This window comes from Xiphophorus maculatus, chromosome 22, assembly GCF_002775205.1.
Source record: "Xiphophorus maculatus strain JP 163 A chromosome 22, X_maculatus-5.0-male, whole genome shotgun sequence".
NCBI lineage: Eukaryota > Metazoa > Chordata > Actinopteri > Cyprinodontiformes > Poeciliidae > Xiphophorus > Xiphophorus maculatus.
The window spans coordinates 3,119,782-3,139,899 of record NC_036464.1 but is presented as its reverse complement, the minus strand read 5'-3'; the positions used below and the strand labels follow the sequence as shown (position 1 = coordinate 3,139,899).

General features: G+C 47.9%; 3 protein-coding genes across 6 annotated transcripts; 1 reads left to right on the top strand and 2 right to left on the bottom strand.

Moving 5' to 3' along the window:
* Window positions 1-366: 366 nt before the first annotated feature.
* On the bottom strand, window positions 367-6,268 carry LOC102220900 (barrier-to-autointegration factor A-like). 3 transcript variants are annotated; one of them, XM_023327089.1, is made up of 3 exons: window positions 6,186-6,268; window positions 880-1,006; window positions 367-651 (listed from the first exon to the last, which is right to left on the bottom strand). In XM_023327089.1, the coding sequence occupies exons 2-3, from the start codon at window positions 1,003-1,005 to the stop codon at window positions 505-507; spliced, it is 273 nt and encodes a 90-aa protein (XP_023182857.1). In that variant the 5' UTR covers window position 1,006; window positions 6,186-6,268; the 3' UTR covers window positions 367-504. The 3 variants fall into 3 exon arrangements, with proteins under 3 accessions (XP_023182857.1, XP_005813190.1, XP_023182855.1); XM_005813133.2 differs by lacking the exon at window positions 6,186-6,268 and adding an exon at window positions 2,182-4,783 and having other exon boundaries at window positions 880-1,010; XM_023327087.1 differs by lacking the exon at window positions 6,186-6,268 and adding an exon at window positions 2,182-4,783.
* abhd12 (abhydrolase domain containing 12) lies at window positions 6,029-17,923 on the bottom strand. Of its 2 annotated transcripts, XM_005813132.2 has the most exons (13): window positions 17,860-17,923; window positions 16,374-16,521; window positions 13,515-13,636; window positions 13,015-13,120; window positions 10,369-10,519; window positions 10,253-10,298; window positions 10,024-10,156; window positions 7,650-7,687; window positions 7,460-7,539; window positions 7,297-7,379; window positions 7,014-7,092; window positions 6,360-6,487; window positions 6,029-6,282 (listed from the first exon to the last, which is right to left on the bottom strand). In XM_005813132.2, exons 2-13 carry the CDS (start codon window positions 16,517-16,519, stop codon window positions 6,246-6,248), a joined length of 1,149 nt encoding a protein of 382 aa, XP_005813189.1. In that variant the 5' UTR covers window positions 16,520-16,521; window positions 17,860-17,923; the 3' UTR covers window positions 6,029-6,245. The 2 variants fall into 2 exon arrangements, with proteins under 2 accessions (XP_005813189.1, XP_023182854.1); XM_023327086.1 differs by lacking the exons at window positions 13,015-13,120; window positions 13,515-13,636; window positions 17,860-17,923 and having other exon boundaries at window positions 16,374-16,691.
* Window positions 17,924-17,951: 28 nt separating this feature from the next.
* Window positions 17,952-20,110, top strand: gins1 (GINS complex subunit 1). Its single transcript, XM_005813131.3, has 7 exons — window positions 17,952-18,111; window positions 18,655-18,719; window positions 19,174-19,272; window positions 19,353-19,443; window positions 19,524-19,640; window positions 19,710-19,784; window positions 19,969-20,110. Exons 1-7 carry the CDS (start codon window positions 18,037-18,039, stop codon window positions 20,035-20,037), a joined length of 591 nt encoding a protein of 196 aa, XP_005813188.1. The 5' UTR covers window positions 17,952-18,036; the 3' UTR covers window positions 20,038-20,110.
* The last annotated feature ends 8 nt before the right edge of the window (window positions 20,111-20,118 follow it).

Genomic DNA, 20,118 nt, shown 5'->3' with positions numbered 1-20,118 from the left:
CCCAGTCCAGTCCTCAAGGGCTACCGTCCTGCAGCTCTGCTCAACACATCTGGACCAGACCAACGGCTCGGTACCGGTACCGGCCCATTGCAGAGCTAAATGGACCCCGCTGAGGGAATTCAGCCGTCTTGGAGCAGAAGTTGCAGCATGGCAGCCCGTGAGGACGGGACTGGGAGACCCCTGATCTAGAAGGTTCTGGGGCCGAAGGAGGAGCTCCAGAACCTTCAGTCCGTTCTGAGGCTCCTTACCTCCAGACGGTTCGGAAACTTTGGACCAGAACTCTGATCCAAACCTGTCAGGGATCCCCTCACCTGCTGAACCTGCAGCTCAGACGAACGGCGACCTTCATTAGGAATCAGACAAACATCTGGGCAAAAAGATTTAATGACAAACTTTTACAGAATAAAGAGGAGAAAATCTGGCAGCTCAGAACAGCAACGCAGGGTGGGAACTGGAGGGGCGGGGCCTCTGGAGGGGCGGGGCCTCTGGAGGGGCGGGGCGTCCTCACAGGAAGGCGTCGCACCACTCCTTCAGGCACTGGGCGCAGTCATCAGCCTGCTTGCTATTGGCTGCCGTGACGTCCTTCAGCCAATAGCAGAACAGCTCCGTGTCTTTCCTCAGCAGCAGGAACTGACCCAGAACCACGTAGGCCTGGAAACAGAACCGGGTCGGGTCAGAGGTTCAGCTCAGGGCTGACCCATTTGGACCTGATGCAGTCCTGGTTCTGATCCCTGCAGGCACTGATGGTTCAGAACCAGAACCAGGGGTCAAACCGGGTCAAGCCTTCACATTTTAAGCAAAAGGTTCATGCGCAGTGCCTGTTGGAGCGGCAGCGCCCCCTGGGGGCTGGAGCGGTTCTGCGGTTCTGTCGGGTTCTACCTTATCGTAGCCCTGCTCCATCAGGCTGTGGCCCAGTCTGTCTCCGATCCCGGCCAGCGCCGTGACCGGTTTGTCCGCCATCGGCTCCGATACAAAGTTGCGGTGTTTCTGAGACGTCGTCGACATCCTGACTGAAACAACATGGCCGTCAGCAGAACCAGAACCAGTCCGGTCCGGACTACACATAAAGTTCAGAGTTCTGATTCAGATTGATTTATTCTGGCAGCTGCAGGAACAGATTCTAATTATTTCAGTTTTTACATTCGTCAGAGCGAGGAGCGGCCATCTTTGATTCAGGTGTAATAATTAACTCCATTAGCGGCTGCAGTTCTTCCCTCCCTCATCCTATTGGATCAAATTGATCTGATTTATTGGTAAATCCTGATCAAATCTTCATGGCGGAAACTTTAGCCTTCACATTGACTCTGATGCTGTTAGTCTGAATGTAGCTTCAGCGCTAGCTCAGACCGTTAGCTTCAGTCAGTGGACTCGGTCGTCTCCGTCTCTGGTCTCCAGATATGATGAACCTTTCCTCACATCAAACCTCCAATAAATCACAGATCAATACCTGATCAATCACAGATCTATACCTGATCTTCCTCTGATCTAAAATTGATCACGTGTCTATCACCATATTTATTGATTTAATATCCATCCCTACTGTAAGCTTTGTGTTATAACCTGGTGGTGCTGAAATAAATAAATAAAACCAGTGAAACCAGTAGAACCAACTGCTCAACCAGAACCAGAACCGTTATTGTGTTACATTTACTTGAGTATTTTTACTACACTACCAGACACCTTTACTTGCGTCATGTTATAGTGAATTACTTTTACTCTCAACTGAATAAAGTTTGTGGATTTTCTGCTGCTCACTGGACGAAGAACTAAATGTTTTAACCCAAAATTCTGCTTCGTTTCATAAGTTTTATATTGAAAGAAACTGATTTGGAGAAAATGATTCCCAACATTTCCACATAACTTTGTATTCGGTCGATCTTTGATGACGTCATGTAAAATATTAAATGATGGAAGTTCTGATGCGTTAGTCTCAGGACTTGGGTCCCCGTTTTACCAAATACTTTCTTGGTGGAAACGTTTGACTCTTGTTTTGGTCTTGTTGCTACTCCAACTTGAGTTTTTGGATCCGCAGCTCAGACCAGAACCGACCCGGTTCGGAAAAAACGAACTGCATGAAAACGACTCCTGATTGCGGACAGAAACACGTCAGAACCGCTAATCAGAACCAGCTGGGATCACGTGACGCGTTTACCTGGAGCGGTTCCGAACGGACTGACTCACCTGGACTCGGAACCCCTGGAAGTTCGTCCGGACCCGAGACCCAGAACAGCTGACAGAGAGGCGCTTTATTCTGAACGCTGCACGCCAGAAGCAGGGCAGCTGACGCTCTGTCGCTGACGTCATGACGCACAGAGTCACAGCTGCTCTGAGAGGAGATGAATCCCTCCGAGCTTTTGGACCGGCGGAACCGTTTGGGTCCAGTCTGCAGTTTTGGTTTGATCCCTGCGGTCAGATGACTTCCAGCTGCGGTTTCGGTCGGGTTCTAACCCGGTTTGACCTCTGACCTCATCAACATCTCCTTTACACCCAGGATTTGATCCCACTTTTTATTTTTTTAAACTTTATTTACCAAAACATTTCCAAACTAGCATGGCAATGTGCAAATCTATAAATAACAGTCTATGTCATTTAATGAACATGAAGTAAAACTAAAAACACCAAAAACAAGGAAGTTCATGTTTTAGAATTAACAGGCATTAATGGATGATTAGATTAATATTTCACAGCTCTTCACATGTTTTAATATATTTTAGAGATTTAAAATAAAACTGGGATTCAGATAAGAGATGTTAAAGACTGAGGATGAGCGCTTCTGAGTCTGAATAAAGAATTTCACCAGACAAAATGTTAGATTGTAAAATTACAACTGTTTTATTTTTCTATAATAACCAAATGTTATTATACCTCTAGAAAGATTCAGGAAGTTTAATGTTTGGTTTGATCCACCTTATTCCAAAGAAAGTTGATGGGAATTTTTTCCTTTTAGCTGTGTAGAAAACACAATTTATTGTTTCTGTGTCCTTTCCACAAAAGATGTAGTAGATTGTAGTAGAAAGTTGTAGATTTGATCATATATAATGATGCCCAACATGGACTCTTCACCTGCTGCTAAACACCCAAAGTGTAAAAGCATTTTGTTGGTTATAATGATTGGAAATCGCTCCATAAGTTCAGCTCATTAACCATCTTTTCTTTGAGTTACTAAGAATGTAGATCCTTAAACTCGGGATTAAATCAAACGTTCCTGAGAAAAACCAGCAGAGTGAGACCTCTTACTGTGTTTCTCGGTCTTTGTTCCACATTCCACTGATAGCCCCGCCCTTCCCCCCCCCAGTGGGCGGAGCCCCGGTGTTTTCAAGCTCCACCTGGACGGCTCTCTCCTCCCGGAGCCCCGCCGCTCCTGGGCCGCCCTCTGGAGGCCCTCCGCTGGCTCTGGATGCCCGGAGGCCGCGGAGGAAATCGGGGACTCCGGTCCTCCGGTCCCTCCATGTTGGATATGAACGTGCAGGAGTCCAACTGTCTCCGTTTCCCACCGGTGGTCCAGAGTTTTTATTTTAAATCTCCTATTTTAGATCCCATTTGATTTAATCTCTAAAGTTTTGATGATCAGTTTGAGACCAGAACCGCTCGGTTCGGTTCCGAACCGTCTAGGTCAAGTCTGTTCGGTTCGCTTCGCTTCTGAACCGTTGATCCTTAAATTCCGACAGTCAGAGAACGTTCTTCTGGTTCTGTTCGGGAATAAAATTATTTCTCTTTCATAAACATCAGAATAATTCATTGTTATGTTATCCATGTATTCAGTAGCATTGCCTTTGACCTGGTTCTGACCCACTGGGTTTCCCTACAGAATCGACCCAGTATTGGGGATTTATTTCTGAACCATAAGTCCGCGGTCATGTTTATGACCTTATTAGGATTTTTTTTTTCTATTTATTTTGTTTGCAGTTTGGGACACACATCGTTCCATTCCCAGTTAAACCAGTTAACATGGTTTTATTCCAACACCAGCTTGCAGGTTAAAGTTCAGGTTAGACTAAAGCAGAGCTGCGCTGCTGGTTTTTATTAACTGCTAATAACTAAAGTTTCTAGAATCGCCTTTAGAAAGTGTAGCGTGGAAGTTTGTCTCCCCTGAATTAGAGAACCGGAACTGGACAACCTCGCTAGCTAGCTAGCTAGCTGAAAACATAATAACCCTCTCCGGTTATTTGTTATTCATCTAGGACATTTATATATGTCACATTTCTGTTTTGTGATAGATTTAGGAGCAATTAGTGAGCTTGATGGGTACAAACTGTAAAGTAGTTTGTAAAGTTAACAGTCAAAAATTAGCTGCAATAATTTAGATAATTTAATCTATCAGTGAAAAGCACAAGTTTCATTTTCAAAGTCATATTTTCACCATGTTATTCAGTTATTTAGTTTATGAGCTAAATATTCAGCTAGCTCAGAGCTAAACATTAGCAACCTAACGAGTTAACTATCTAACTAAATTGTTTATTAGCAAGTTAAATATTTATCTTTAAGTTAAATATTTAAGTATTTGGTTTTAAGCCAAATCAATTAATTAATAACCCTTCCTCATGTTTTCATCTCACAGCAGATTAAATGATCAATTTAATTTAGTTAATTTGTGACTGGGTCATTTTACAAACGGTAAGCGGTAGTTTGTGTGAGCGCGCCGCCCTCTGCTGGATAAACTGCATCACTTCCTGTTTCCGGGCTCCATCCAGTCCATCCCAGCCATCAGGTGAGGAGCCTGCAGGGGGCGCTGCGGGGTCAGTGACCTGCAAACCTGTTCATGTTCAGCAGGAGGATCGGGCGATGCTTTCAGGAACAATCTGAAACCTGAACGCTGAGCAGTTCACCCCCCCAAGCTTCACCCCCCAACATTAAAACTGTGAAATCAAACTTACAATTATTCAGATCAGAGTTGATCATGAAACATTTATTACATTTCTAAAGTTTCAAGCCTGGAAATGGCTGAAAGCTGGCCAATCAGAGCTCGTCTTTCAGCTCTGATACTTTGACCCATTTTCACCGAGAACCTAGATCCAGAGACGGTAGATTTCCCTCCAGACCGATCAGAACCGCTCAGCTGAACTTTGCTCCTCTCTGTTCCTGCTTATAATTTTATTGAAATAATAAAATAAACTGAACACAAACCAGGGCGTTGTCACAGTTTGTAGTCTGATTTTCCCAGAATGCATCAGTGCACAGTTTGCATCCGACCCGGCCAGAACCGCTGTTGGTGATGGAGAGAGGAAGAACTCTCCAGAACCGCCAACATGTTCTGATTGGTCCAGTAGAATAGAATGACTTTTTAAACTAGAACAAAGGTTCTGTGGTTCTGCTTAGTTTGACTCCAGAATCTGGGGTCAAACTGAGGTCCAGAACCTCCACTGGTTCTGGACTCATGAACCTGTGAACCTGTCATGAAATCTGACTGGTTCTGGTCAGGTTATATAGGTTCACTGGAGAGTCCAGCTCTGAGGTCAGATCGGGTCCAGTTTTAAACTGATACTGGTTCTGCTGTAGCAGCAGACGGCTTAGAACCTTCAGGGTCCGTTTGGGAACAAATAAGTTCTGAGCTTCAGCATGAAGAACCGTCAGGTCGTCTAAAGGTCAACGCACCAAACCAGTGGTGGGACTGCTAGCTAAAAAGCTAGCTGCGCTAACCCTGAAGCAGCAGTTCGGCTGATGCTAAAGCGCTACGTCAACATGGCGTTTAGCAGAAGCTGAAATGCTAGTAGCTAGCGTATTGGTTAAATATCCTGATTGTATTCTTGATTTGTTCTTTTTTTTACTTCCTGTTTGCTCAACAAAGTTTCTTAAAAACAAGATGTGAGGTAAGGAAACAGAACTGGTTCAGATTCAGGAAGAATGACATCACTTCCTGTTTCCTGCTGCTGCGCAAATGATACCAGAACCGGACCTGCTTCTTCAATCCTGCAGAACCAGAACTGTTGAGAGGAGAGAATCTGCTGAAAATCTGGAGGTTCTGGAGGAGTGATGAGGTCCGGTTTGACCAGAACCAGAACCACCCAGAGGTCAGTGAAGGAGGCTCAGCTACATAAAACCAGATTTAATTAATATTTCAAGTCAGAACAGGAAACAGTTTCCTGCCGACGGTGAGGAGGAGCCATGCAGGTGAGAAACAAAACCTCCGCTCTGCAGCCCACAGGACACGGTCACACTGGTAACCATGGTAACAGTGGTAGCCGTACCGTCAGCCGGGATGTCGGGAATGGTAACAGGAATGTTCGGTCCATGAAGACAAGCCGTCGTCACGCCACGGCGGGGTGAGCCGCTCCCAGGAAGTCACTGGAACCAATCAGAACGGGTCAGAACCAAACAGAACCAGGGTCCAGTCAGACACTCGGGCTGGGATCAAAGCCTACCTGAGGATGTTTGGCAGCTCCGGGCTCCTGTAGATGAACTTGTGTCTGAAGGCGAGAGCCGCCGGGAACGCCACGAACTGAACCTTATGACCGCTCAGGCTGCTGGAGCGAGACGCCAGACTGTAGAGCTGCAGGAGCACAGAGGAACTGTTCAGAGGAACTGTTCAGAGGAACTGTTCAGAGGAAACTGTTCACAGGAAACTGTTCAGAGGAACTGTTCAGAGGAACTGTTCAGAGGAACTCTTCACAGGAAACTGTTCACATTAAACTGTTCAGAGGAACTGTTCACAGGAAACTGTTCAGAGGAACTGTTCAGAGGAACTGTTCAGAGGAACTGTTCAGAGGAACTCTTCACAGGAAACTGTTCACATTAAACTGTTCAGAGGAACTGTTCACAGGAAACTGTTCAGAGGAACTGTTCAGAGGAACTGTTCAGAGGAACTGTTCAGAGGAACTCTTCACAGGAAACTGTTCACATTAAACTGTTCAGAGGAACTGTTCACAGGAATCTGTTCAGATCTATGAACTCTAGATCATTCCAATTCCTGAACTTTCTACCTGATCTTGTTTAGAACATTTTTCCGTAAACGTCCTAACCAAATCATCTGGTCAGAGTGTCAGTCTGTAAAGGCCTGACCCGTTTGGGCCTCATACCTTTTTGCCCAGATGGAACGGAACCACTCCGTCGTCCTCGGCGTGTAGAATCAGAACCGGACAGGAAATGTGGTCCACACTGAAACCAGACAGTAACCATGACAACCAGCACTTCCTGTGGCCGCCACCAGGAGCCGCTGCTGCACCGAACCGGACCGGGTCCGATCAGACCAGACCCGCAGGTTCCGCTCAAACATTCAGACACAGACAAAGCTCCAGAACCAGCTAACCAGGTCAGAACCATTAAAACGGGTCAGAACCATTAAAACGGGTCATAACCTACTTCTCGTCGTTGGTGAAGCGGATGTTGTTGGCGGTGATGGAGTCCAGAAAGAACCAGTCGAAGCCGGGCAGGAAGCGGTACACCTGAAACACACACACACTGAGACCACCTGCTGGGCCAGGGGGTGGGGCCACAAAGGCCAGGGGGCGGGGCCTGTAGTTACCATGGAGAAGGGGTGGCTCTTGGCCTCCTCTCTGATGTTGGTGAACGGAGACTCCAGGATGAGTGCGTCAGGAGGACTTCCTGTTCAGACAGGAAGACGGCGTCACAGAGAGAGTGTGTGTGTTTCTCTGTGTGGGTCTGAGTGTGTGTGTGTCCAGCTGTGTGTTTCAGGGTATGTGTGTGTGTCTCACCTCGCTCAGACAGCCGTCTCACCAGGTTCGTTGCGACTCTGAAACAGAAAGTTCAGATTTACTGAAGAGGTCCTTGAACTCATCAGGTTTACTGTCACTGTGAGGACCAGCAGGACACGCCCCCTGCTCTGATTGGTGAGATTTGATCACATGGGTGGAGCCAAGAGCGGGCAGAAGGAAGTTTATTCCAGAACCAGAATCAGAACCAATCAGAACCGGTCCAGCTGGACAGCCCAGTGAGTGAACCTGTTTTTATATCCTGGTGTGTGTGTGTGTGTGTTTGTAATACTTTGTGGGGACCATTTTCCTGACACATACTACAAGGACCAGCTGCTCCTGGGCCCCATAAGGGGAAACTGGTTGGTTAGGGTTAGACTACAGAAATGAATGGATGTTAATGGAAATGGCGGCACACAGTTGCAGCGGCTCATTGCTCTCTCGGTCGGTGTATAGACATATACAGTCGGGACGATCTCCTGACGATCGGTTCCCGCTACGAACGAGATGTTACAGCTGATTTTCAACGCTTGTTCAATATTCCGGGGGACATAGCGAGGAGCCCCGGCGCGCCGTGGATTACCATCGCAGCAGGGAGGAAGCGACGGCGGCGTAGAGAGAGAAGGCAGAAGCGGGGCTGCAGGGCCAGCCTGCTAGCTAGGCTACGGAGGCAACCACACAAACCACCAGCCTGTTTCTCTCCAACACCACACCCCTCGTTGTAGAGGAGCACGAGGTGAGGCGCACACTGCGGGCTGTCAACCCAAGGAAGGCTGCTGGACCTGATGGCGTCCCTGGACGTGTCTTGAAAGACTGCGCCGATCAGCTGGCTGGAGTCTTCACCAGGACCTTCAACCAGTCCCTAGCCCTGTCTACAGTCCCATCCTGCCTGAAATCTTCCACCATAGTCCCCATACCCAAGAAACCTCACATCTCCTGCCTCAACGACTACCGGCCAGTGGCACTAACCCCTGTGGTGACGAAGTGTTTTGAAAAACTGGTCCGGGGTCACATCACAGCACTTCTCCCTCCTGGCTTTGACCGCCACCAGTTCGCCTACAGAGCCAACAGATCCACAGAGGACGCTGTGATCACGGCCCTCCATGCTGCTCTGTCACATCTGGAGCAGCAGGGGAGCTATGTGCAGATGCTCTTTGTAGACTACAGCTCTGCTTTTAATACCATCCTCCCTCACAGACTGGTGGACAAACTGGGGGACCTGGGCCTCCCTCACTCCACTTGCATGTGGATCCTGAGCTTCCTGACCAACCGACAGCAGAGAGTTAGGGTGGGAAAACATACATCCACTGCCCTCAGCCTTAGTACTGGCTCTCCACAGGGCTGTGTGCTGAGCCCCCTGCTCTATTGTCTGTACACATACGACTGCACCTCTGCCCACCACAGCAACACCATCATCAAGTTTGCTGATGACACCACAGTGGTGGGGCTCATCTCAGGAGGCGACAAGTCCGCCTACAGGGGAGAGGTGGAGCGGTTGTTGCAGTGGTGTAGGGAGAACAATCTGCTCCTCAACAACTCAAAGACAAAAGAACTCATAATAGATTACAGGAGGAATAAAACGGACATTACACCACTAACCATTGGGGGAAAATGTGTGGAGAGGGTAGCTGATTTCCGTTTCCTGGGGGTCCACATTGAGCAGGGCCTCACATGGAACATGAACACCTTGGAGCTGATAAAAAAGGCCCAGCAAAGACTGAACTTCCTGAGGGTTCTCAGGAGGAACAGCATCAAGGAGAAGCTGCTGGTGTCCTTCTACAAGTGCTCCACAGAGAGCATACTGACCTACTGTATCTGCGTCTGGTATAACAGCAGCACTACGGCTCAAAGGAAAGCTCTCCAAAGGGTTGTGAATACAGCCCAAAAAATCATTGGCTGCCCTCTCCCCTCACTGGAGGACCTGCACAGCGACCGCTGTCTAAGAAAAGCACAACACAACACAAAGGACACTTCTCACCCCGGACCTTCTCTGTTCACACTGCTGCCTTCAGGCAGAAGATACAGAGCAACCAGAACCAGAACCAACGTCTCAGAGACAGTTTCTACCCGACAGCAATAACAAAACTAAATGCAATCAAAAACAACCATTAATCATCATAAATGATGGATGTGAGAATGTGGCTGTTCTTACTTTTTGTTTTTTTGCCAGTTATTTGTTATTTCTTGCATTGTGTGTGAATTGTGAGACAGTTATTTTTTGTTTTTAAGCATATGCACCGACTGATGGAACCTTTTAAATTTCGTTGTCCTTGTGACAATGACAATAAAGATTTATCTTATCTTATCTTAAACTCCCCACAAAGGTAGCCATGCAAACATATGTTTGTGTGTGTGTGTGTGTGTGTGTGTGTGTTACCCAGTCCCCAGAGAGTGGCCCCAGATGTAGAGCGGCAGAGTTTTCTCCATCCTCTGTCTCAGCCAATCGTAGACGAAAAGAGCGTCTGATGTCATCCCTCGCTCTGATGGCGATCCGTCTGAGTCGCCCCACCCTGGTCACACACGCACACGCACACACACACACACAGCTGTCAGACTCGATGCAGCCGCTCGGTGTGCTTCCTGTTTGCTGTGGTGTGACCTCTGACCTCTGTAGTCAAAGGTCACCACATGGTATCCCAGCGAACTGAGGACCTGAAGGAGAACAGACAGGGGTCAGGTGGTTTCCTCTCAGCCAATCAGGAGGCGTTCAGCTCTTCATCACCTTGTACAGCTGCACCCGGTGGTCGCCGCCTCTGGTCCCTGCGTTGCCATGGAGATAGAGGATGACAGGGTGGGCGGAGGTAAAGGCGGAGCGGTACCAGTCGCCATCTTTGCCCTGAGCGTCTCTCCACATCTGAGCGGGAACCGTGTGCCTGAAACACCAGACGGCTTCAGTCAGGACACTGGCCTAGTCAAAGTATCTGCTATTCCTGGTCTCTGTTTGGTGGAGAGGCCTCACTCGGACTCATTTCTCTCATCAGAACTACAGCCGCTCGGTGTCAGCCATTTTGTGCCTCCAGAACTGAATTACCAATCCCATAATGCATTGCGTTGAGCTGGTTCCTCCTGAGAAAATGTGACATCAGGCAGAATCAGCGAACGGACAGAACGACTTCATCTGGTAGAGACACTGACCAGGGTCATAGTTCATACTTATTATAGTTTTATAGAGACTCTTACAAGCTGCTGTAACTGAATTACTGCAGATGGAAGAATCCAGTTCTTCCTGTCTGAACCGAAGCCGGCGACTCTCAGACGGGACGGAGTCGCTTTGTGAGAAAGATGATATTCTTAACAACAGAAGGTCAAGATGAACCACGAGATCACGTCCCAGAAAACCAGTAGAAAACCAGCAGACTGTTTCCAAACAACCAATATGACGCTGGTGACTCAGGGACTGTCCAACATTTGGACACGTCCACATGATGATGATGATGATGATGATGTAGGAAGGACAGTTGGTGCTGCTGCAGCTCCAACAGAGGAGAAAGGAAATCCCTCAGTAACAACCTGGAGAAACTCACTGAAGCCTAAAAGGACATCAGGAAACATTTCTGGAAGCTCAACCTGATTTAATCATCACCATTAAAATACAATCAACCTAAACTCTGATCAACACCTGGATACCTGTTCCATCCTCACACATGAAGCAGCGAAACACTAAACAGACTTTCTGAAGAACGGAAACTAAAACTGGATGATGCAGCCGACTGCTGGTTGGTAACTGTCTAGTTAAAGCTCAGTTCATCTGCAGCCTGGCAGCGTTTTCATCTTCAGACGATTTATCAATAAACATGAACCAGAGTGATACGGTCCAACCAGTAAGGCACAAAGACATATATAAAAAATTATTTTCGATTTATTTTTCCAAAACTTCTTAACAAAAGGCTTTCAATAACAAATCTCAAAAATATAGCAAAATGGGCCCAAAAGGAATCAAGGAAGGCAAACCTGACCGAGAACAAATGAACACATGAACACATGAACACAGGCTGAGCCACACGGAGAGCAACCAGTTCAAACCAACACATTTTCACCACAACACAACAAAACACCAACAATATTTTAGCACTTGTGTTATTAGTAGAGAGAGAAGCAGATTCTGCAAGTCCTGATGGTTTGTTGATGGTTTGTTGATGGTTTGTTGATGGTTTGTTGATGGTTTGTTGATGGTTTGTTGATGGTTTGTTGATGGTTTGTTGATGGTTTGTTCCACTTCCTGCTTTGAATCTCAACCAGTCCTTCAAACTCAGCAAAGCAAAATAATTAACGATCCAAATAAACAAAAGGTGTTTACTAAATGTGTACAACCATTACAGTAAACAGCCCAACGCAATAAACACCAGAAAAAAGTGAAATTCTAAATATATTATGTGAAAACATTTAAATAAATACTAACACTGGGGAGAAGATGGAGGAACCTGCAGACTGGAACCGCGTTTTCATTTTAACCCTTCAGAAGAACATCAGGATGCAACGCGCTGCGTATCAGAGCCATCTGACCCAGACACTACTGGGGTCAAACTGGGGTCAAACTGGGGACAAACTGGGGACAAACTGGAGTCAAACTGGGGAAAAACTGGGGTCAAACTGGGGACCAACTGGGACAGCCCCAGTAGACACAAACTAAAAATAAAAACCAAAAGCATCGTTCTGAATTCAAAGCTCAGATTCAGCTGAAGCTTCATCACTCAGCGTCACGTTAATATGTTCCTGGCAGAAACTGCATGACAATCAATCACCTGTCCTAATCAAATCCTGATTAGGACAGGTGTCCTAATCAAATCCTGAAGACACGTTTTAGGTGAGAACAGAAACAGAAACCATGATGGGGGGCTGCTACAATTTATCAGATTTATTCAACTGTGAAAAGGTTTTTAGGCCAATTTGACTCTTTTGAAAATCTGTGAATTTAGATAAAAACCTAAAAATGAACTTTGACACAAATGACAAAATAAGTAGAAAATGTCGTTATTGACTTTAATAAACTTTCATCTGCATTGATTATGTCTGTTTAATAATTGTGGGACAGTTTGTTATATTTCACAGAATATTCACTATTTTAAATTTGGTTTCTCAATATTTACACACTGTGACATCACTGCATCATTTTAAGGTTTATTCTCATTTTTACTGTTTTTAATTTCATTTGATTTTTTCTCCGTCGTTTTGTTACCAGATCAACGACTTTTATTTATATTAACTCACAGATGAGAAACTAAATTATTTTGTACTTGGTTAGTTTTGTTTTCTCTGATTAAAAAACAAAACAAATCTGTAGGTTCTGTGTGGTTCTGTGTGGTTCTGTGTGGTTCTGTAGGTTCTGTGTGGTTCTGTAGGTTCTGTGTGGTTCTGTAGGTTCTGGTACCAGACTCCGATCTTCTGGCCTGCCTCAGGCTCCAGGTAGAGGTTCTGTGTGTGGTTCAGCCCCTGATCCAGAGGTCGCTTCAGGTCGATGAAGTACGGCATCCTCACTGGGACAAAAAGCAGACACAGGTCACATGACCTCTCTGGCAGCTCGCCATTGGTCCATTTGTTTCTGCGAAACCCGGAGCGTCGTTATGAGCAGCAGGTTCTGATTGGTTCTGCTCAGCTGAAGCTGCATAACTCTGATGTCCCACGCTGCCTGAAGGCAGCACAGAAAACAGGAAGCAGTTCACCAGATGGATGAACAGGAGCATCGATGAAGGCAGCGCTCCATCCTGGAGCAGTGCATGCTGGGTAAAACACCTGAATTGCTTCCACTAAATGGAACGGGCTTCATGCTAACAGCTGATCCAAAGAGCTGTCCTACAGCGCCCCCTGCTGGCTGCCATGCAGCGTAGAACCGGCCAATCAGAACTCAGTTCAGGTCCGATTGAAACTCACCAAAGTTGAGGAAGACGAGTTTGGCCTGGATGGAGGGGAAGAGCTTGATGATGAAGGGGATGGAGACATAGACGAAGAGCAGCACCATCATCATCCTCTTTATCTTTCCCAGCAGCCCCAGCCTGAGGAGAGAACAGCCTGCATCAGCTGACCAATCAGGAAGCTTCCAGCCTCAGCCAATCAGAGCTCAGCACACGGAACCAACGCCCGCTGCAGCTGGACAGAGTGGAGCATCTCTCCTCAGACACAATCTCTGTCTCAGGCCAGCAGGCTCAGATGGTTCTGATGGTTCTGATGGAGCAACCCGGTGAAACCCAACCCGACCCAGACTGAGCGTGCTCAGAACAGATCAATAATTCAAGGAGGAAGACAGAAAGGCCAGCAGGACGCTGCTGAGGAGAACTGGGCCGGTTCTGGTTCTGGACTGGTTCACTGGGAGGATCATGATGAAGCTCTGGGACAGCCGGTCTGTCCACAAAGAGTTACTGGACCGAACTGAACAGATCCAGAGCGGTTCTGTTCGGATCCAACAGCGGGTCATCTGAGCAGGAAGGAGTTTGCATCAGAACCCGTACCGGGCCCGACCTGTCTGGTTACCAGAAACTGTGCAGATCCAGTTTCTGGTAAACAGAACCAGAGACTGGATCTGCACATAACCAGTAAGCCGAGCCGGCCAGCAGCTGGCAGCATCAAGTCCAAACAGAACCACAGAGGTTCTGATCCCTGCTGCCCGACTGATACCAGTCAGAACCGGTTCTGACTGACTCCAGAACAATGAGGAGGATTTACTGGGTCACACCCAATGGAGGGTTCTGGTTCTGGTTGGATGAAGACTCCTGGGTCTCCAGAACCCGGCTGTATTTTACTGAGGTTAAAGGTTCTGAAGGTTCTGGGTCGTCTTCAACCAGAGGATATCAGAACCGGGCCTGACCCAGTTGCACTGGCCAGGTTCTGGATCTGGTGGTTCTGACTGGAGGTCATGAGGAAGGGGCGGGGCCAAGCGGTCAGTGAACGCATCACGGCGGCTGCATTCAGGGTCACATGACGCTGAGTCAGACTCCAGACTTCCTGTTCTGCTCTGAGGTCACTTCCTGTCTCAGTGAAGGTGAAGCTGCTACTCTCAGTTTCACTTCCTGCGCCGGGTCAGAACATCTGGACCTGAGCAGCCCGGCCCCGGCTCCACTGAGCAGAACCGACAAGAACCGGGTCAGGTTCGTCCAGAAGGTTCTGCAACGTCCTGATCTGAGATTAGCTTCAGGAGGAAGAGGAGGAGGAGGAAGATCACGTGACCTTCTGAGCCGCTGAGGTTACAACTCCGTCTGGACAGAACCGGCCGGTCCGGTCCAGATGGTCCAAATCAGCTCAGAACCACATCTTCGGTCTGAGCGCGCTCAGTGTCAACATCAAGACTTAGAAACATGTGCTCCTGTTTCTAAATGTCCCACAGTGTTTCTAAATGTCCCACAGTGTTTCTAAATGTCCCACAGTGACTCTAAATGTCCCACAGTGACTCTAAATGTCCCACAGTGACTCTAAATGTCCCACAGTGACTCTAAATGTCCCACAGTGTCTCTAAATGTCCCACAGTGACTCTAAATGTCCCACAGTTACTCTGAATGTCCCACAGTGTCTCTAAATGTCCCACAGTGTCTCTGAATGTCCCACAGTGTCTCTGAATGTCCCACAGTGACTCTGAATGTCCCACAGTGTCTCTAAATGTCCCACAGTGACTCTGAATGTCCCACAGTGACTCTAAATGTCCCACAGTGACTCTGAATGTCCCACAGTGTCTCTAAATGTCCCACAGTGACTCTGAATGTCCCACAGTGTCTCTAAATGTCCCACAGTGACTCTGAATGTCCCACAGTGACTCTAAATGTCCCACAGTGTCTCTAAATGTCCCACAGTGACTCTAAATGTCCCACAGTGACTCTAAATGTCCCACAGTGACTCTAAATGTCCCACAGTGACTCTAAATGTCCCACAGTGTCTCTAAATGTCCCACAGTGACTCTAAATGTCCCACAGTTACTCTGAATGTCCCACAGTGTCTCTAAATGTCCCACAGTGTCTCTGAATGTCCCACAGTGTCTCTGAATGTCCCACAGTGACTCTGAATGTCCCACAGTGTCTCTAAATGTCCCACAGTGACTCTGAATGTCCCACAGTGACTCTAAATGTCCCACAGTGACTCTAAATGTCCCACAGTGACTCTGAATGTCCCACAGTGTCTCTAAATGTCCCACAGTGTCTCTAAATGTCCCACAGTGTCTCTGAATGTCCCACAGTGACTCTGAATGTCCCACAGTGACTCTAAATGTCCCACAGTGACTCTAAATGTCCCACAGTGACTCTGAATGTCCCACAGTGTCTCTAAATGTCCCACAGTGTCTCTAAATGTCCCACAGTGACTCTAAATGTCCCACAGTGACTCTGAATGTCCCACAGTGACTCTAAATGTCCCACAGTGACTCTAAATGTCCCACAGTGACTCTGAATGTCCCACAGTGTCTCTGAATGTCCCACAGTGACTCTGAATGTCCCACAGTGACTCTGAATGTCCCACAGTGACTCTAAATGTCCCACAGTGACTCTAAATGGCCCACAGTGTCTTTAAATGTCCCACAGTGTCTCTGAATGTCCCCTGGTGTCTCCAGTCTGACCTTCCAGTCCAACCAGCTCAACAGTCTCACTGGAACCAGTCTGACCAGTCTTGCCAGAGATGGTCTCTTTGTCCTCTGAGGTCCCGCCCAAACTTTAAAACCTTAAAGATTTTAATCTTTTAAAGAAAATTATTCAGTTTATATTTTTCACCATTTTATTTAGACTCCCCTCCCCCACCTGTTTCCCCGGCGCTCACCTCCTGAACGGTCTCTTCCCCATCCCCGGCTCCTCTCCCGGGCCCTGTCGGCCTCGGGTCGCCGGATGCGCCGCCGCTCTGCCGGGTCGCTGCTTCAGCTCCGGGTCGCTGTCCTTCTCCGCGGTCAGAGAGCTCCGCCTCCGCATCACTGGAAGCGGCAGAGAGACGGCTCGTTACCCGGGGGAAGGTGACCGAAAAGCGGGACCGGTCCGCGGTGAGGAGGCCTCGTTCTGGCCGGCGTGGGAGCGCTGAGAGGCGGCGGGAGTCAGACCGAGCGCCCGCTGGAGCCGCACTGACATCCGCAGAGAACAGCTGATCAGTGCCGAGGCTGCCGCAGCCAATCGGGAGGCAGGCTGCAGACCACGTGGTCAGAGCGGTGCTGCCTCCACAGTCTCTGGGGAAGCGTCGGAACAACGGCTTCCAAAACAAAACCAGCGCCGCGTTCAGGCGCAGCTAGGAAATTTTAGTGAATTTAACGCTCATTAAAACAAATTAAGACATGAAACATGTACGTAATTTAATAAAGAAGATAAATAAATCATGTGTGACGCGTTTTAACAGTTTGCGTCATTTAAAATGTTTAATAGTTTATTTCCTGTTAAAATCTTCATGAAACCTTCAGAGAACAAAGCAAATACTTCCGCAGACGCTTCCTGTTCTTATTCTGAAACAGCCAAAAGGTTTCTATTTTACCGTGTGTCCCTGAACGCCTCACCGAGGCTATAAATACAGCAGGTAGGTTTTCAGATTAAAAGCATGTTTTAATTTAAATATGATCAATCTCGACTAGACGCTGATAAACCAGGAAGTAAAATAAACCCTGCTCATCACCCAGAACTCTTCCGGGTCAACAGGAGGTCAGCTGGGGTGGACAGTCCGCTGAACTTTGACCTTCAGAGCAGTCTCCAGGAGGCTGACTCAGCAGCTCCCCCCAGTGTTCAGAGCTCAAACATAAAGCCGACCAATCAGGAGCTTGCTCTCCCCCACCTGTCCAGGTGCAGGACAGGCTGCCCACCTGAGATTTGATCTGATTTGTTGAATCAAATAAAATTAATGTTTCAGTTTTAGGACTCTAAATCTGTTACTTTTATTGTTTCACATGTTTTGATTTTCTTCAGTAACATTTCTAATTGTTTTGGTGAGAAATGTTCATTCAGGCTTCACGTTTCCTCCCGTTGCCATGGTGAATCACACCTGTTAACAGGTGGGTTCACTCAAGAGTTTGTTGACCCGCTTCCTGAAACAGGGCTCAGTTGATCACGTGACGGAAAACAGCACAGAGCAGTAAAACGTTCGTAACGAACCTCAAACCCGTTTCCGGTTGGTTCTGTTGGGTTATGCCGAACTGACAAAATATTTGATCTAATTTAAATTGGTTTTAACGAAGCAAGTCATTGATCTTGGAGCTAAACTGATAGTTTTCGTTGAGAAACATCAGCAGCAACAACGGTACGTCCATAAATCATCAATAAATGATAAATCCTACCCGGTAAATGGAACTCTGTTGCCTGTTTTACCACATCGCCGCAGGAGCTGCTTCTGTTTGTCCCTCAGCGGCTTCCGGAGAATTACGTCACCGAGTCACGTGACCACAACAAAGAATTTTACCGCGAAGCTGCTCCTCGTCTCTCCGGGTCAGTCAGTCCCGGTTCTGAGCTCCAGGATGTTCTGTGAGAAAGCCATCGAGCTGATCCGGGAGCTGCACCGGGTGAGCGACGGCCAGCTGCCCGCTTTCAACGTGAGTATCCCGGGAACCCGGGTGGGATCCAACAGCTGGAACTCCGCCCAGAAACGTTCTGGTTTAAGGTTTGACCCCTGATTTAAGCTGAAAACTGTAAACCACAGATATAATAGTAACGTTGTCAGAAAATAATCTCTTCATTTAACATTTCGGCTCAGATGAACACGGTGAAGTTGTTTGATATCAGATTTATTTATTTTTAAATAAAGGCCTTTATTTGATAGTGAATTGACAGGAAAGAGGGTAATGAGGGAGACATGCAGCAAAGGTCACACGGCCGGGAATCGAACCTGCGGCAGCCAGTCGAGGACCAAGGCCTCCATATGTGGGTTGTGCTTAACCCCAATATCAGATTTCTAACTGAAATTATTCTGCAGAACTCTGCTGAAGTTTGAGAGTTGATCGTGTCTAAAAACATTCAACTGAAAGTTCATTTTAAAGACATTTCTAGTTAATAGACGGCGGATCCAACACAGTTTGATAAATATGAAGAGAAATGATGGTTGCGATGGATTAACTGGAATCAGTTCTTGGTTCCAGGAGGACGGACTGCGGCAGGTTCTGCAGGAGATGGAGGCTCTGTACGAACAGAACCAGGCTGATGTGTGAGTACCGACCCACTGCACGGTTCTACAGGGTCCAGGCTAGTTCTGGTTCTGTTGGGTTTAAGTTCCTGTTGGCTTCAGATAGTTTCATGAGAAATTCATTAGTCTCCATGGCAACCATTCAGCTGGGCAAAATGCCCTGTTGGACCTTCAAGGAAACAGCTCCTCCCCCACTCAGCTCCTTCAGACTAGCCAGCAGCAATTAGCAAACAGCTGCTGATCTCATGCTGCTCAGAGCGACGCTGGTGTAAAGGTTCAAGGGTTAAAAGGTGTTAAGACAGGAAGTCAAATTCCTGTATTTGATATAAACAGCAATTTTAGAACAGCAGAGTGCCACACAGTTACTGATTGTGCTATAAAACATAATACTGGCCCTTTAAGGGAACCATTCCCTGGTACCGGTAAAGAACCGGTTGCGCTCCGTCTGACCTCCTGACCTCTCCGTCTCCTGCAGGTCGGAGGCGAAGGCCGCCGGCCGTGCTGACCTCATCCCCTCCATCAAGCTGCGCCACTGCTGCCTGCTGAGGAACCAGCGCTGCGTCGTGGCCTACCTGTAACTCCACCCACAGTCATGTGACCTGCCGGCCCGGGTCCTGTGACCTCTGATGCTGACCTTTGACCTGCTGTTTGCAGGTATGACCGTCTGCTGAGGATCCGCGCGCTGCGCTGGGAGTACGGCAGCGTTCTGCCCGCCAACGTCCGCTTCCACATGTCTGCAGAGGAGGTCAGTGACATCACTTCCTGTTAGGGGTTTCTGCTGGCTCACCTGAAGGCTGACCACACCTGTGTGCGTGGTGTGTTCAGGTGCAGTGGTTTGGCCTGTATAAAAAGTCCCTGGCCTCCTTCATGCGGTCCATCGGAGGACAGGAGGGACTGGACGTCACGCAGGACATGAAGCCTCCAAAGAGCCTCTACATCCAGGTGAGTCTGACCTCTGACCTGCAGCCTGACCCGCAGAGTGACCCCACTGACCTCCCTGTGTGTTTCCAGGTCAGGTGCCTGAAGGACCACGGTGAGTTCGAGATCGACGACGGAACCGTAATCCTGTTGAAGAAGAACAGCCAGGTGAGAACAGACTCCATGTTAGTGATGAGAGAAGCACGACAGTTGCTATGACTACAGTCCTGCTGGTGCTTTAATGGGATGTAACTGGGAGTACTGGGAGTGGTGCGGTTTCCAGCTGAGACGGGAAGTGAACAGGTGGCCCATGTTCTGACTCATCCTGACAGGAAGTGGTTTCTGTCCGCAGCACTTCCTGCCACGGTGGAAATGTGAGCAGCTGATTCGCCAGGGCGTTCTGGAGCATGTGATGTCATAACCTCCAGGAGACAGACGGCATCTTGGCGGCCATGTTTGCTTTTTTACAAATAAAGTTGTTTTGTTCCTTCCTTTGTGTTGT